Source organism: Microtus oregoni, unplaced genomic scaffold (genome assembly GCF_018167655.1).
Source record: "Microtus oregoni isolate MIOR12 unplaced genomic scaffold, Mior012 000005F_ref0000423, whole genome shotgun sequence".
NCBI lineage: Eukaryota > Metazoa > Chordata > Mammalia > Rodentia > Cricetidae > Microtus > Microtus oregoni.
The window spans coordinates 27,677,459-27,690,808 of NW_024543064.1; the positions used below are offsets into that span (position 1 = coordinate 27,677,459).

Below are 13,350 nucleotides of genomic sequence, written 5' to 3' on the forward strand. Positions count from 1 at the left end.
AATAGACTTTGTTCTCCATGTGCAGGTCCTGGGGTTCCTTTCTCCCTCTCCTCTGCCCCTCTCTCTCCTCTGGCACATGCACACACACACACAGTGACAGCCAGGATCCCTCTGCCATGGATCAACGCTGGCCCCCAGAATACTCATGGTGGTCCCTGATTCTCTGGAATCGAATCTCCTGGTCTTGATGTCTCTGGCTGAGGCCATTCAACCTTTTCTGCATCTCTGGAGGTAAATGGAGCTGGCAGGATAGCTCCTGCCTGTAACTGCAGCATTCAGGAGGCTGAGGTAGGAGGCTACTGGGCTCTTCAAGGATAGCACGGGCTGTGTAGCTTGACCTTGTATCAGGAAGAACACAAAACCCAAAGGAAATAAAAGGTCCACAAGCACAGGGATCTGTCCATCATCTGAGCCCCAGGTAGATACAGTAAAGGACTGTGCTCATCTGAGGGATCTTGACCAGTGACCTGTTGCCTCTTGAGAGTAAGTGATAGGATGAGTTTTGCAGTGTGCTTAACAGCATTCTTCATGAACTCTCCCAAAGAGACTGGCGTCAATGCCCCTCCTTTCTCTGGCTTTTCCTCCACCACTGTGCATCTGTTGGGGTGGTGCCCTCCTGTCTTTGGAAGGTATTTATTTCAGGAAAAGTGCCCCTAACACTGAGTTTGGCTCCATCTCTGAAGGGGCTTCAGACACAGCCTATGGGACTGAAATGGAGTGGCCCGGTCTCCACCTAACAGGAAGGTGCGACCTCCGATGGCGGTGGCCTCACTTGTGCACCTGGAAGTCTGGACCAGGTCGGTGGGCCTGTCAAGTTGTTGAGCTGAGCCATAGAGGCCGTGCTATTCCGGTTTTGCACAGTGCGCAGAACCTGTATCTGCAGCGCCTGCCTTAAGCTGTCGGGTGGCACAAGCTCCAAGCCGCCCAGACTTGGAGTGGCCAGGGGCGTGGCTAAGGATGCTGGGGCGGAGTCTGGTCAGGGACGGGGCGGGACCAGCGCGGGTCGCCAGGGGCGGGGCCGGGGCAGGAGCGAGGCGGAGCAGGAAGGGGCGGCGGCCCTGCCCGGCTTCCGCGTCACGGCCCTTAAAGCACCTGCCCGCCTGTCGCGGCTACGAAGGTGCAGTCGGAGCTCGGGACTCGGCTCCATGGACGCTCTACGGGCTGCGTCCGTCACTCGGAGGGGTGAGTGAGTGTTGCGGGGTGGCATGAGTGGTGCGCTGTGTTGGGTCCGGCCTCGGAAGGGTCGCGGTCCGCGTCTTCATCGCGGATCGCGGGGACCCCGCCGAGTCCACCCCGGTGAGTGGAGCGGTGTGTCTTGGGGCACCCAGCATGCGCAAGGCTCTAACCGGGGCCGCCTCGCGTCATCGGGCCTGGTAGCCAACCAGAGTCTCCCAGCAACTTTTCTCCCTGTGGGTCACCCCGGAAACTTGTCCTTCCCGGAATGGGACTCCGGCCCTGGGCTCTTAGTATGAGACTCTAGAACGAAGGCGCTGGCCACAACGGGGAAGCCCCTGGGTCCCCTGCGCACTTCCAGCCCCCAGTTCCCTTCTGAGAGCCCCGCCCCTGCCTTCTGGGTCCCTTGGTGGAACAAGACGGGTTTGGGGGTGGAGTCAGACAAGTTGAAAGTTTTTGTGTCACAAACTCTGAGTTGATGACCTTGAGTAAATTCTTATTGCCTGTGCCTCAGTTTCCCCTATATAAGAATAAACTCCTTGCCGAGAGCTCTTGAGATCACAGTCTGAGCTGACACAGGAGGATAGCTCAGTTCATGTTACCTTATCCTGTAGGGGAGAGAGGCTGAAAGAGCTACAGTGGGTATTTCTTGCCCCTAACACTGTGGTCTCGTCCATAGGTACTGTGATGGACGCCTTCCAAGAATCTGAGATATGAGTGACCCCTATAGAAAGAAGCCTATCCAAGAAGCCAGTCCCACCATGAGTCTGTGGGATCTTGAGGACAGCCACAGCTGCCGGGGTCGCCCTCAGCCAGTCCAGGACCCTGAGACTAAAGAAGCCTCTGCTGAGTTGCAGATGAAGGTGGACTTCTTTCGGAAGCTGGGCTACTCATCCTCCGAGATCCACAGTGTCCTGCAGAAGCTGGGGGTCCAAGCGGATACCAACACGGTGCTGGGGGAACTGGTGAAGCATGGTTCAGCTACTGACCGCGAGTGCCAGGCCTCCACAGACCCCTGTCCCCAGCTCCCCCTGGTGCCCAGGGGCGGAAGCACCCCCAAACCTTCCTCTCTAGAACCTTCACTCCCAGAGGAGGACAAGGAGGGCAGTGACCTGAGGCCTGTGGTCATCGATGGAAGCAATGTGGCCATGAGGTATGTGTCAGTTCTGAGGAGAGGACCTGTGGAAATGTCTGCGGCTCTTCCTTTGGGACAAAAAAAAAAAAAAAGCTTGGCTTTCCTCGTGGATTGTTGAGGGAATGCAAACACTCTCTGTGAGGTTCCGTCGTGTGCCAGGAGGCTCCCTGAAACCTTAAGACTTCTTGGAGCATTTCATGAATGTCCTAAGAAGGAAAATAGGAGCTTAGACCCTTACCCAGAGTCACGCTCCTTGATAAATTAGCAGCAGGCATTCAAACTCAGCCTTCTGTGCCCAGAGTGTACTTTGTACTGTGGTCTCTCCTGAGCCCGGTCCTCTTCTTGCCTCTGACATGAGGCAGGACAATGTAGGGGAATGGCCTGTGGGCTCGAGCTTTCTGGGAGCCAGTCGCTTCACCAGTTGAGCTGTTTCTTCACTCTCTCCTCAGTCTTTCCTCTCAGGTGGCCCTTGAGGGGAGAAAATACATAAAACATGAAGAGTTGTAAGTACTAAGTGAATAGTTGTCCTTCAGTGACTGAGTCCTCCGGGACCTCCTTGTCCTAGACTTGCGCTCCCACAGAAGCAAGGCTTAGTTAACTATTGGGAGTGAGCAGCGTCCTAGCCCTAACCAGGTGTGACCTATTGGCCGGATCTGGCTCCCTGGGTGTGTGCAGGTGGCCTGATGCTCTGGGCTCACGTGAGCCCTGATGGGATCTATATTGGCCGAACTGATACTGCTTGGGCTGGACTCATCTCAGGGGGTTCCCAGACCTTTGCAGATTGCTCAGGGAAGGAGGCGGGGTGGAGGCAGAAATTGAGCCAGGCTGCCTCTGACCTTAAGGAGCCCTTGACTTCTCCCTTCCATCCAGGCCGCACCCTTCAGTCCTGCTTTCTCCCTGTTGCCTGCACAACGGGCTGGGTGAGTCAGGCCTGGGTGGATCACACACAAGGAAAAGTTCCTGTTGGCAGGGACCAGGGGAGACCCCAGCAAGAGAACAGGAAGAGGGGAAGTCTCTTTCCTGGTTGCCCCAAGGGCTGTCCCCAGGTGAACTGCCCAACTTGTCACGATGCCAGCCAGCTTCTTCCCTACCTGGCATTTGGTCCCACCTACTCCCAACCCAGCTGGGCCAGCTGAGCTGTCTAGCTGGCCCTGGCCCTACTTAGTTGGTACACGGGGGTAGCCCTCTTCAACACCTTTGGGTCCGTCTTCACATCTTTAAAATGAACTGATCTTGGGAGGAAGGCTGAGAAACGTTGGCTTCCATGCCAGAGGGCAGCAGGTCAAACTTGTCCCTTCAGAGGCTGCCGTTCTCTCGGAGGTTCTGAGACAGAGTAGGAATTTGGAGAGGTCTGACCTCCCCTAGGAATCGTGGGCTGGGTGTCTTGTGGACAGCCATGTGCTATGTGTATTTGTATCCTGGGCAGGGGAAGGAGGGGCCTGGGCGGGAGGAGGGGCAGTAGTGGAGGGGTTCAGGAGAGCTGATACCAAAGAGACAGACAGCTACTGTCTGCCGGCCCGCCTGCCTATCTGCTGGGGGTTTCTGAGCTGGGGTGGCCACGGAAGGGGAATTCCAGCCTCACACTTCCTGTCTCAGCAGCTGCCTGGTTCCTACCCTGCTGCTCCCCACACACACAAGGGCTAGCCCCCACCATATGCAAATCGTGGGGAAATTCACCTCTGTTTCCTTCTAAGGGAATTTTCCTGTACTCACTAGGCCCAGCCCAGGCAGTTCTTTATACCTGGGGAGGCTAACCCTGCCTTGTCCTTGGGCAGGAGCTGGAGTCTTCCATATGCCCAGCCCATCAGGCTGGGTAGGGGCCCCGACCTGGGGGCCTGCGGGACTCCTGAGGGTGGGAGGAAGTTGGTTTTCCTGGGCCAACCAAGCTTCCTGCATTGCAGTGAACTGAATGAGTAGTCCGGGCGGGCGTTCTGGGCCTCAGGCCTCAAGTGCTCTCGCTGCCAAGAATAGGGCTCTGACTACCTGCTGAGGGAACATTCCGGTACCAGCAAGGCTGAGAGGAGACTTGTCCCCTGCCAGGGGGTTAGATGCCCAGAGGTAGTACATCGGGAGATCCTCAAGCTTGACATGGCTGGTCCAGGAGGGGCCATGAATCCACAGAGAGGTCAGGGGACATGTGGACATGGCACACTCAGGACAGTAAGCCATGGTGCAGACAACTACCTCACATCTGGAGGAGACAACAGATGGTCCAGGGAAGGAGACAGTCTGATGGGGCCGTGGGCTTTGTGAAGCCACAGGCGGGGATGTTCCTCCGAGGTTTTGACATGTCACCTGGCTTCCGAAAGGAAGTGTGAGAATTTGCCGAGCCCATTTCTCTGGCTCAGGGGTGTCCCTCTCCATATGCAGAATATACGCCATCGATGCTTGAGTTCTGACACTCCTCCTGCCACATCCTCTCTCCGCATCTTCAGTAAGGGCAACGACAGTGACCCAGGAGCCCCACACTCCAGTCTGGCTCTCACCTCTTAGCACTAGCCAGGTTACTTGTGCGTGTCATGGAGTCTTCTTCCCAGCACTGAGATGGTCTAGGTGAACTCGGTGCCCTTCCCAGCCATCAGGGATGTTGGTACCTAAATGCCAACAGGAGTGGTTCTGTTCACATTGGCTGCTGTGTGACCCATGGTGACTAAGTTACCCTCTCTGGACCCTCTGAACAGAGGGTAATAGCAGTGGTCTTCTTGTGGGCTTGATGATGATTCCAGGGAGAGCACAGAGCGGCCAGGTTTGCAGCTCCCCATGAGTTTTGACTCCGCTGCCTTGGGGATGACTTTGTTTCCTCTACAGTTCAGAGACTGAGAGACTCTGGAGCCTCACCCTCACCCATCCCACCCCCGCCCCGGATAGCCTCCTTGCCTCCAGCTGCCCCACTCCCCACTCTCTGTCTCTTGGGACTCCAGCTATTACCCCCCCTCTCCCCAAAGCTACCCACAGGATGTGGTCTGCCATGGACTTGCCTCTTTTGCGTAACATTTATTCTGTTTTATTTGCCAAATATGAGTCTGAGTCGCTAACTATGGGGCTAACCAGAGGCTGGGATTGCTGGGGAGGGAGCCCCCCTTCAGCACTTCCAGGAACTCCATCTTACCAGTGTCTTTAGCCTCAAGCCCTCCTGGTGTGAAATGGCTTGTCTAAGAAAGGTGCCCTCCACCAAGCCTGTGGGCAGAGACACAGGCTAGGGCAGCCTAGGAGCCAGCTAGGTTACTTCTGAGGAAAGCCATGTTTAGATAGATAGAGCAAGCCCAAGGCCTGATGCCCCAGCCCTTCTTGTGAGCAAGCAGAGTTCCCCAGCAATTTCCTGCCCATCTTTCTGCCAGGAGTCACACCCGCCCTGGGGCGGCGGTAGTGCCCCCCCCCCCACGCAGACATGCAGGGAGGGGCAGGCTTGCAGGGAACTGGCCTCTTGAGAGGAAAAGAGGTGGCCTTTCACTTTCGCCCTGAAAATTTCCTGGAGTGCCTTCTGGCTGTTATTTCCTGACCCCTGTAGAAGGGTGACTCCCCATGCTCCTTCCCTGCACCCTTTGGGGACCCAAGCCAGCCGAGACCTTGTGCAGAGACTGAACTTTAATCCGGAACAGTCTGGTTTCTCTCCTGCTTAACATGGCTGGTGCCTCCCCCGCCTCCTCCTCCTCCGCTGGTGCCTCCTTGCTGTATAGTGTTGAGGGAATGAAGTGACTCAGCCTAAGTGTGCAAATCTGTGTCCCTGTGGTTCCCTTGGCTCCTGGGCAGGACAGGATCCCCAAGTCTCCCATCACCTTTACCCACCCCCAGATATGTTGCAAGTGGCCCGACCCTCCCCCTCTCCATGGGGAGCCAGTGTGGCTAGATTCCTGGGTGGATCCACACTTTGAGGAGATGGAATCTTAGGGAAAGTCCCATCTGGGGCTGGCCACCAGGCGCTGTGGGAACGGGCCCAGGGACAAGGCCTTAGGCCCTACAGGCAGAGAGCCAGGGACTGAGTCCTGCAGCTACCCAGCAAGGCCAAGCAGGGCTGGAGCGTGGCCCACTTCCCACTTCTGCTCCAGCCTGGGTGACCACAGACTGGCTACTCTGTGAGCTAACTTATCCCTCCTCTGCCAGTCACGGGAACAAGGAAGTCTTCTCTTGTCGGGGCATTCTGCTGGCTGTGAACTGGTTTCTGGAGCGAGGCCACACAGACATCACCGTGTTTGTACCATCATGGAGGAAGGAACAGCCTCGGCCAGATGTGCCCATCACAGGTATGTGTGTTGGAAGTGGGGTGGCCTCACTGTACCAGCGACCCTGGTGCTCCCCAAAAGAGTCCTTGAATAGGGCCAACCCCTTCTAGATGATAAGCAAGGGCCAGCCTGTCTTTTTCCAATGCCTGCTGCCTTCAGCAGCCCAGCTCAGATGAGAATGGCTGGGAGTCACCTTGTGTAGTCTTGAGGTGTCTCATCCTATAGAAGAGGCATCCCTCGTTCTGTATCCCCAGTGGCAGAGGGGCAATATAGTTTCATGATTGAGACCGTGGGTGCTGGGACAAGAAGACAAGGTGAGAGGCTTGGCCCCGAGTAACCCAGACAAGGGTCTTAGGACTCTGAGCCTTGAGATCTTCAGCTTGAAATGGGACAGGGTGGAGGTGTGCTGACAACATCCACCAAACACTGCCAGAGGAGCAATTGAGACAGTATGGAAGTGCTTAACCCAGCACAGCGAGAATGCATGGTGTGTTCAGGCTGCGGCCATCATCCCCATGAGAGCCCCCACCTTGAGGAGGAGGGAGTAAGAAGACAGTTTCTTTAGAAGTCTGCAAGGCTGGGCCAGGCTGGGGACTCCTGAGCCTCTTCTGAACAAGGCTGGGAACGTTGTTCTGAGTGTGTGAGGGACATGGCCAGTACACTTCTTCCTGAACCCCTATGGTGGGGGACACAGGCAGGACACACAGGCCAGAGGGGAAGCAGGAAGAGCCACTCTGGGCTCAGCATTCCTGCCGAATGGAATGCTCACGCACACAGGTGCACTTGGTTTCCACATGGCTGCCTGGTTTCTGTCCTCTCGAAACTGGTGTGAACAGCCTCTGAGCCCAGCCACTGTGAGCCATGGAGCCCTGTTGGGTGTCTCGGGGTCCCCAGGGGCCCCTGACCGGCACCTCTGTCATCCCCCAGACCAGCACATTCTGCGGGAACTAGAGAAAAAGAAGATCCTGGTGTTCACACCATCCAGGCGTGTAGGTGGCAAGCGTGTGGTGTGCTATGATGACCGCTTCATTGTGAAGCTGGCCTATGAATCCGACGGGGTGGTAGTCTCCAATGACACGTACCGGGACCTCCAAGGCGAGCGGCAGGAGTGGAAGCGCTTCATTGAGGAGCGGCTGCTCATGTACTCTTTTGTCAACGACAAGTACGTTCCTGTTGGAGGACTGGGAACTGGGAGAGATCCTGGGGGTGGACTCTGTGGGCCCATGGTCTGGGTTGCAGCTTAGGCAGTGACGTGAGTAACGGAGAGAAGGCTAGGGCCAGCAGAGCTTTTGACTGGGGGCTGGGGGTTGAAGCTAGCTTGAGACAGACCCAATATATTCCTCGATGGCTCTCTCCAGTAAGTCTATGGCAGCATACATCCCAAGATGCAGTTAGCTTGTAGCTTCTTGAGAACTCCCAGCCTAGGGAGTGCCCTGAAGGTAACCCTGAGCTATACCCCTCTGAACTAAGGGATCCCCTCTTCCTTTGGGGTGAGCCAACTGCAGACTCAGAATTGGGGCATCCTGCAGACAGGCAGTTTGGGGGCTGATCTCTCCCCAGGAAGCCTGGCTATCCAGCCCTTTCCTTGGGCCCTCTTCATGACTTCCTTCTCCTGAGCGTTCGTTTCATCTACCACAGGTTCATGCCCCCTGATGACCCTTTGGGACGGCATGGGCCTAGCCTGGACAACTTCCTGCGTAAGAGGTCACTGCCTTCTGAACACAGGAAGCAGCCATGTCCCTATGGTGAGACCCAGCTCCGTCTTCAGTAGCCTTTTTTACCTTCCCTCTTGTCTGCCCATTCACCTAGGCCTGCCTGTGTCCTGGTGGCTTCCTTATGGAGACTACCTAAACCCCAAGTCCCTGCGCCTCCTCTTCTCTCTGGCCTCATTTCGAGACACTCTTTGTCCTTCTTGCAGGGAGGAAGTGTACCTATGGAATCAAGTGCCGGTTCTTCCACCCTGAGCGGCCGAGCCGCCCCCAGCGTTCCGTGGCTGATGAGCTCCGTGCTAATGCCCTCCTCTCACCCCCCAGGACCCCAGTGAAGGACAAAAGTGGCCAGAGGCCTTCCCCTGCCTCTCAGCCCCGCTCTGTGTCTCCAGAAGCTGAGAAGAGCAGTCTAGATGGGAAAAAACTGGGGGCCAGATCATCCCCAGGCCCCCACCAAGAAGGCTCCACACAGACCTTTACTACGGCTGGCAGGAGCCTCCCTGTTAGTGGGGGCAGCTTTGGGCCCACCGAGTGGATCCCACCCACCCTGGACTCGCTCCCATACACCTCCCAGGAGTGCCTTGATTCAGGCATTGGCTCCCTGGAGAGCCAGATGTCGGAATTATGGGGGGTGCGAGGAGGCAGCTCTGGGGAGTCGGGCTCCACTCGGGGTCCTTATGCTGGTTATCACACCTATGGGTCTGAGCTCCCAGCAGCACCTGCCTTTGCTCCCTTTAGACAGCCCATGGGTGCTGGCCACTTCAGTGTCCCCACCGACTATTTGCCCCAGCTGCCCACCTTTCCAGCCAGAGAGTACTGGTCTGAGCCATACCCTTTGCCCTCACCCACCCCAGTCCTTCAAGAGCCCCAGAGGCCCAGCCCAGGGGTTAGTGGGGGCCCCTGGGGCAGGGTGAGCGAAAGGGCCAAAGAAAGGGCTGGTGTGTACACCAAGTTGTGTGGCGTCTTCCCCCCACACCTGGTAGAAGCTGTGATGGAGCGCTTCCCACAGCTCCTGGACCCCCAGCAGCTGGCCGCTGAGATCCTTTCTTACAAGTCCCAGCACCTCAGTAAGTAAGCCAGGAGTTGGCTCAAGGGGCTGTCAGGCATCACAGATCAGTCTCCAGCCCCTAGCCTACCTTGGAAGAGGGACGAATGGAGCTGGCAAGAGAATCCTCAAACCAAAGATCCCATAGGATTGGTTCTGGCCCTGTGGCACCTCTATCTATCCCGCATGGGTCAGAAGCGATCACCCTGTTGATACACATTGTATCTCTGTCATTTAAGGAGACGTTGCCGGTCAGGCCGTCCATCCGTGGCTGATGCCCAAACCCTCTTTTTTCTCAGAGGGCGGGGAGGGAGGCCTAGGGGAGCAGAGGCCTGAATTAGACCCCACCCTCCACCCTGTCCCTGGGACGCTGGCACCGCCGGCAAGTTGGGCACCATGTGCCTGCCCTCCGAGGCCCCCCTCAAGCCAATGCGGCTTCATCCCTTTTCACAGGGCATGAGGCTTCATGTTAGTAAGCAAGATGCTTCTTATAACCCACCCGCCCGCTCTGTCCACCTACCCCGTCACCCCACCAGGGCTCCAAGGCCCTCTGTCCCCACACCTGTTAACCTTTCCCCATGGGTGGGAGGACACATGTATGCTGTGTACAGATACGAAATTGAAATATTTTAAGTGGAAAGAATGACAAAAATAAAGGCTTTTGTGAGTCCTTGAAGAGCTTTGTCTCTGATATGCGTGTGGGGAGAGGAGTAAGGGCTGATCTGGAGTGACTAGAGCCCAGGAAGGCAGGTGGCCTCGAGCTTTCACCCTGGGGGAGCCATTTGACATCATTCCCTGTCCTCAGAAAGGAAGGTTTCCAGAATTGGTGGGTCCCTTGGAGCTGAGCCTGGATGGGAGATGGGATGTCCCTGGACACAGCGGGTGACAGGTGCCTCAAGCAGAAGTGTGACAACAGAGAGCCCTGAGGCTTCAGCGGGATAGTGGTGGCTGGTGGAGCTGTTCCCCTTTTCTATGCTGTAGAATTGAGGGTAGGAAATAGGGAACTGATCAACCACATTATAGCCTTAGAGGGCGGGGCATCTGGGAGGGGGTGAGGGTGGGAGGGAGCTCTTGGGTGCTGCACTCCGGGCCCTCCTCCCAGATCTGCTTTGTTTGAAGAATGGGGGTTGGGGAAGAGCTGGGGTAGGGACAGCAGCATGGGGAGGCCTTGCCACTGACTGCCACCTGGAGCAAAGGGACTGTCCCTCTCAGACCTCAGTTTCCTCATCCTCTGAAATGGGAATACTAATGGCAGCCACCTTACAGGTTTGTCACGAGGATTCAGTGAGATAATACGTGCTGGGCGTGTGACCTGCCTCCTGCCCCATAAGAACGGCTCATTCGAGGCCTCCAGAAGCATGACTCCTGTGGGTGGCTTCACAGACCGACCCCATCCACGTCAAACTGCTCCCCAGCCTAGACAAGCCCAGGCAAGAGGATGCTTCCCTCCCTCCTCCTCCCTGCTCCAACCTCAAAAATGATCGCACATATTAAATATTTTAAATGAAAGGCTAGGCTATCACACAGTCCCCAAACAAATATTATCAGCTGGGGGAAATGGAAGAAATTACAGCTTTAATAATCCTACCTTTTTGAACAAGTCCTCGGGTTTGTACTTAATGGCTGGTGCAGCCGTATTTTCTGCTTTAAAAACGACTTCAGTACAAGACAGCTGTGATGCTGTGGAAGAAAATGTCACCCCCGGGGCCCTGCCCACCGGCGCCTGGCCACCCTGTCAGAGATCTCTGCTTGAGGCAGGGATCAGGGTACCTCGCCATGCATGAGCTGGGAGCCTCTCTCCCACAGACATTCAAGGTGTCTGTCCCAAGCTCGTTGCTCCCAGTCTCCTCGGGAGGTTTTATCAGCACGAGGAGATGGCAAAGCCTTACTTATACTTTATAATCCAACTACATTTTGCTGTTTAAGGAGCTGGGAATGCAGCCAGCCGCGTTCTCTCCTCAGCACCTGGTGCTGGGGCAGTCACTGGCAACCCCAGCTTCTGCGAAGCTGTGGGAGGGACAAAAGTTCAAGGCCGTCTTTGGTTACAAAGCAAGTTTCCAGCCAACTTGGCCTGCCCGAGACCCTATCTCAAATGGGGAAACAAAACACACAAGACACACAAACACTCCAGTGTGCTCTCAGGTTAAAGGGCTATTTATGGGCATCTGTTTGTCTTTACGGGATAGGAAGCTAAAATACCGGACCGTCTAGTTCATTATCAGCTGCCTGGCAAGGTTGAGTGACTTGCTCAAGGTCCCACGGAGGAAGAAGGCAGGCTGGGGCAGGGCTTTCAGTACTTGTCCCTGATCCCAAAAATCCGACACCAGTCTACCGTGACTCAAGCCCTTGCAGAAATGGGAAGAAATGTCCTCCCAGACAGACAACTATAACGCCCACCCACTTCAGCTGCCCAGGAGGGCCCAGGCTCTGTACAACATAATAGAGCTTGAAATCAAGGGTCCTCTGGAAGGGGAAGTAGGAAACTCTTCTGCCTGGTCCTTCACCAGAGTTGAAGTCATTTGCTGACTGTCCTACGGGGGTGACATATGAGGGGATCCCACGGGCAGACAGGCAGCGGCATTAGTGTCGGCAGGCTGTGGCTATCAGGAGGCAGGGCCTGGCCCTGCTGGTTCACTGACAGGAACCAGCGAGGACTACGGAGCCACACAAAAGGTGCCACCTGGGGCTGGGCCCTGGGGAAGAGAGGCTCAGCTCAGGCCTTCTGTGATGCCTGCCCTGGCACCCATGCTTCCTGACAAGGAAGCCAGCTCAGCTGGACTAGCTGGCCACAGAGCCATGCCTCCAGGCCTCTTTCTCAATCTAGCTTCCGGGCAGGGCTACGCAGGCAGCCAGGCTCAAAGCCAAGGCTGTTCTCTGTGATTTGCTTCAGCTTAACTCCGAGGTTCTCAACCACCTCTTGTCCCCTGGCTCACTAACGCAGGCTTCGAAGGGTGGTGCCGAGTTACAGGGCCTTGGCCTCCCTACCTGTGAACAGGACACAAGGACAGACCACCTCTCCAGATATACAAGAGGCTGCCACAGCTAGACGCAGCTAGAGGCAGCCAGGCACCAGTTCAAGCCCTGGGCGACTCACCACCCTCCTCACGGGGCCTCAGCTGCCAGGCCCACAGTGATCCACGTGTGAGCTTAACGGGAGAGGGTGACAAGGACAGAATGTGACTCCTGAGACCAAAGCTCAAGTCACCAGGCAAGCTGCAAGGGATCAAATTCCAAGTAGCTGCCCCAGTTGCTCTTTCCTCCTGCTTTTCCTGGTTACTTGAGCCAAGAGGCTGATGAGGAAACTGGTGTGTATGCAAATTCCCACTGTTGGGAAATGATCCCTAGATGCCAGGCCTTCCCACAGGCCCCTCCCACTTGCACCAGCAGGTGCTGGCCCCTAGGTGCTTCAGCAAGTTCTGTGCCACAGATTTAACCCCTTCAAGCCCCACCCCACCCCACCCCCGACCCTGGCCAGCTCAGAAGCCAAAGTGACTGTAGTCTGATATAGGGAATCTCTGCATTCCCTGCCAGACTGAGCCAGCCCAAAATGAAATGAAGCAGCCCTGCTCTGGATGTCACTGTCTACTCAAGTCTCCAGCAGGCTTCTTCAGGATATGGGAATACCTGGCAGTCCCTAAAGAAGACCCACCTGGAACTACTAATGTCCCAAGCTGCTGGTCTTTCAGGGGATGAGGGAAGCCAGCGGCTGGGACAAGGCCAGCACCCATCTCTGCAACTCCCATTTCTTTTCCTTTCCCCCAACCCTCCCCAGAAACAGCCTGCACAGAAGGGCAACCCCTGTCTCAAGGAGGTGTTGAGGAGACAGAACTTGGGGGCTGGGTCATCAGATAAGCCCTGTCAGAATGGTGGACCCAAGGACCCTGGGACCTTTGAAGTCCCAGGCTTCAATTCCTGGCTCATCTTCTCTGTCATTGGCTCATAGCCAATAGGGTGACAAGAACCTGTCCTGGGGACCTCCTAGTTCATGGGAAGGGTGTGGGAGATTTGACTGAAAGAGGCAGGAAGTAGAGCTCTGTAATTAAGGAAGCCCAAGCTATCCTAGGCCGT

General features: G+C 56.1%; 1 protein-coding gene across 2 annotated transcripts; it reads left to right on the forward strand.

The window, feature by feature from the left end:
* The first annotated feature begins 1,075 nt into the window (after positions 1–1,075).
* Positions 1,076–9,693, forward strand: Zc3h12a (zinc finger CCCH-type containing 12A). 2 transcript variants are annotated; one of them, XM_041653078.1, is made up of 6 exons: positions 1,076–1,182; positions 1,853–2,326; positions 6,410–6,549; positions 7,456–7,690; positions 8,167–8,273; positions 8,447–9,693. In XM_041653078.1, the coding sequence occupies exons 2-6, from the start codon at positions 1,887–1,889 to the stop codon at positions 9,310–9,312; spliced, it is 1,788 nt and encodes a 595-aa protein (XP_041509012.1). In that variant the 5' UTR covers positions 1,076–1,182; positions 1,853–1,886; the 3' UTR covers positions 9,313–9,693. The 2 variants fall into 2 exon arrangements, with proteins under 2 accessions (XP_041509012.1, XP_041509013.1); XM_041653079.1 differs by lacking the exons at positions 1,076–1,182; positions 1,853–2,326 and adding an exon at positions 3,564–3,641.
* Positions 9,694–13,350: the final 3,657 nt, after the last annotated feature.

Coding starts and splice junctions, on each gene's coding strand:
- Zc3h12a (XM_041653078.1), top strand. CDS start 1,887: ATGAGTGACCCCTATAGAAAGAAGCCTATCCAAGAAGCCAGTCCCACC. Junction 2,327..6,409: donor GGAAGCAATGTGGCCATGAG/GTATGTGTCAGT, acceptor CTCCTCTGCCAG/TCACGGGAACAAGGAAGTCT. Junction 8,274..8,446: donor GAAGCAGCCATGTCCCTATG/GTGAGACCCAGC, acceptor TCCTTCTTGCAG/GGAGGAAGTGTACCTATGGA.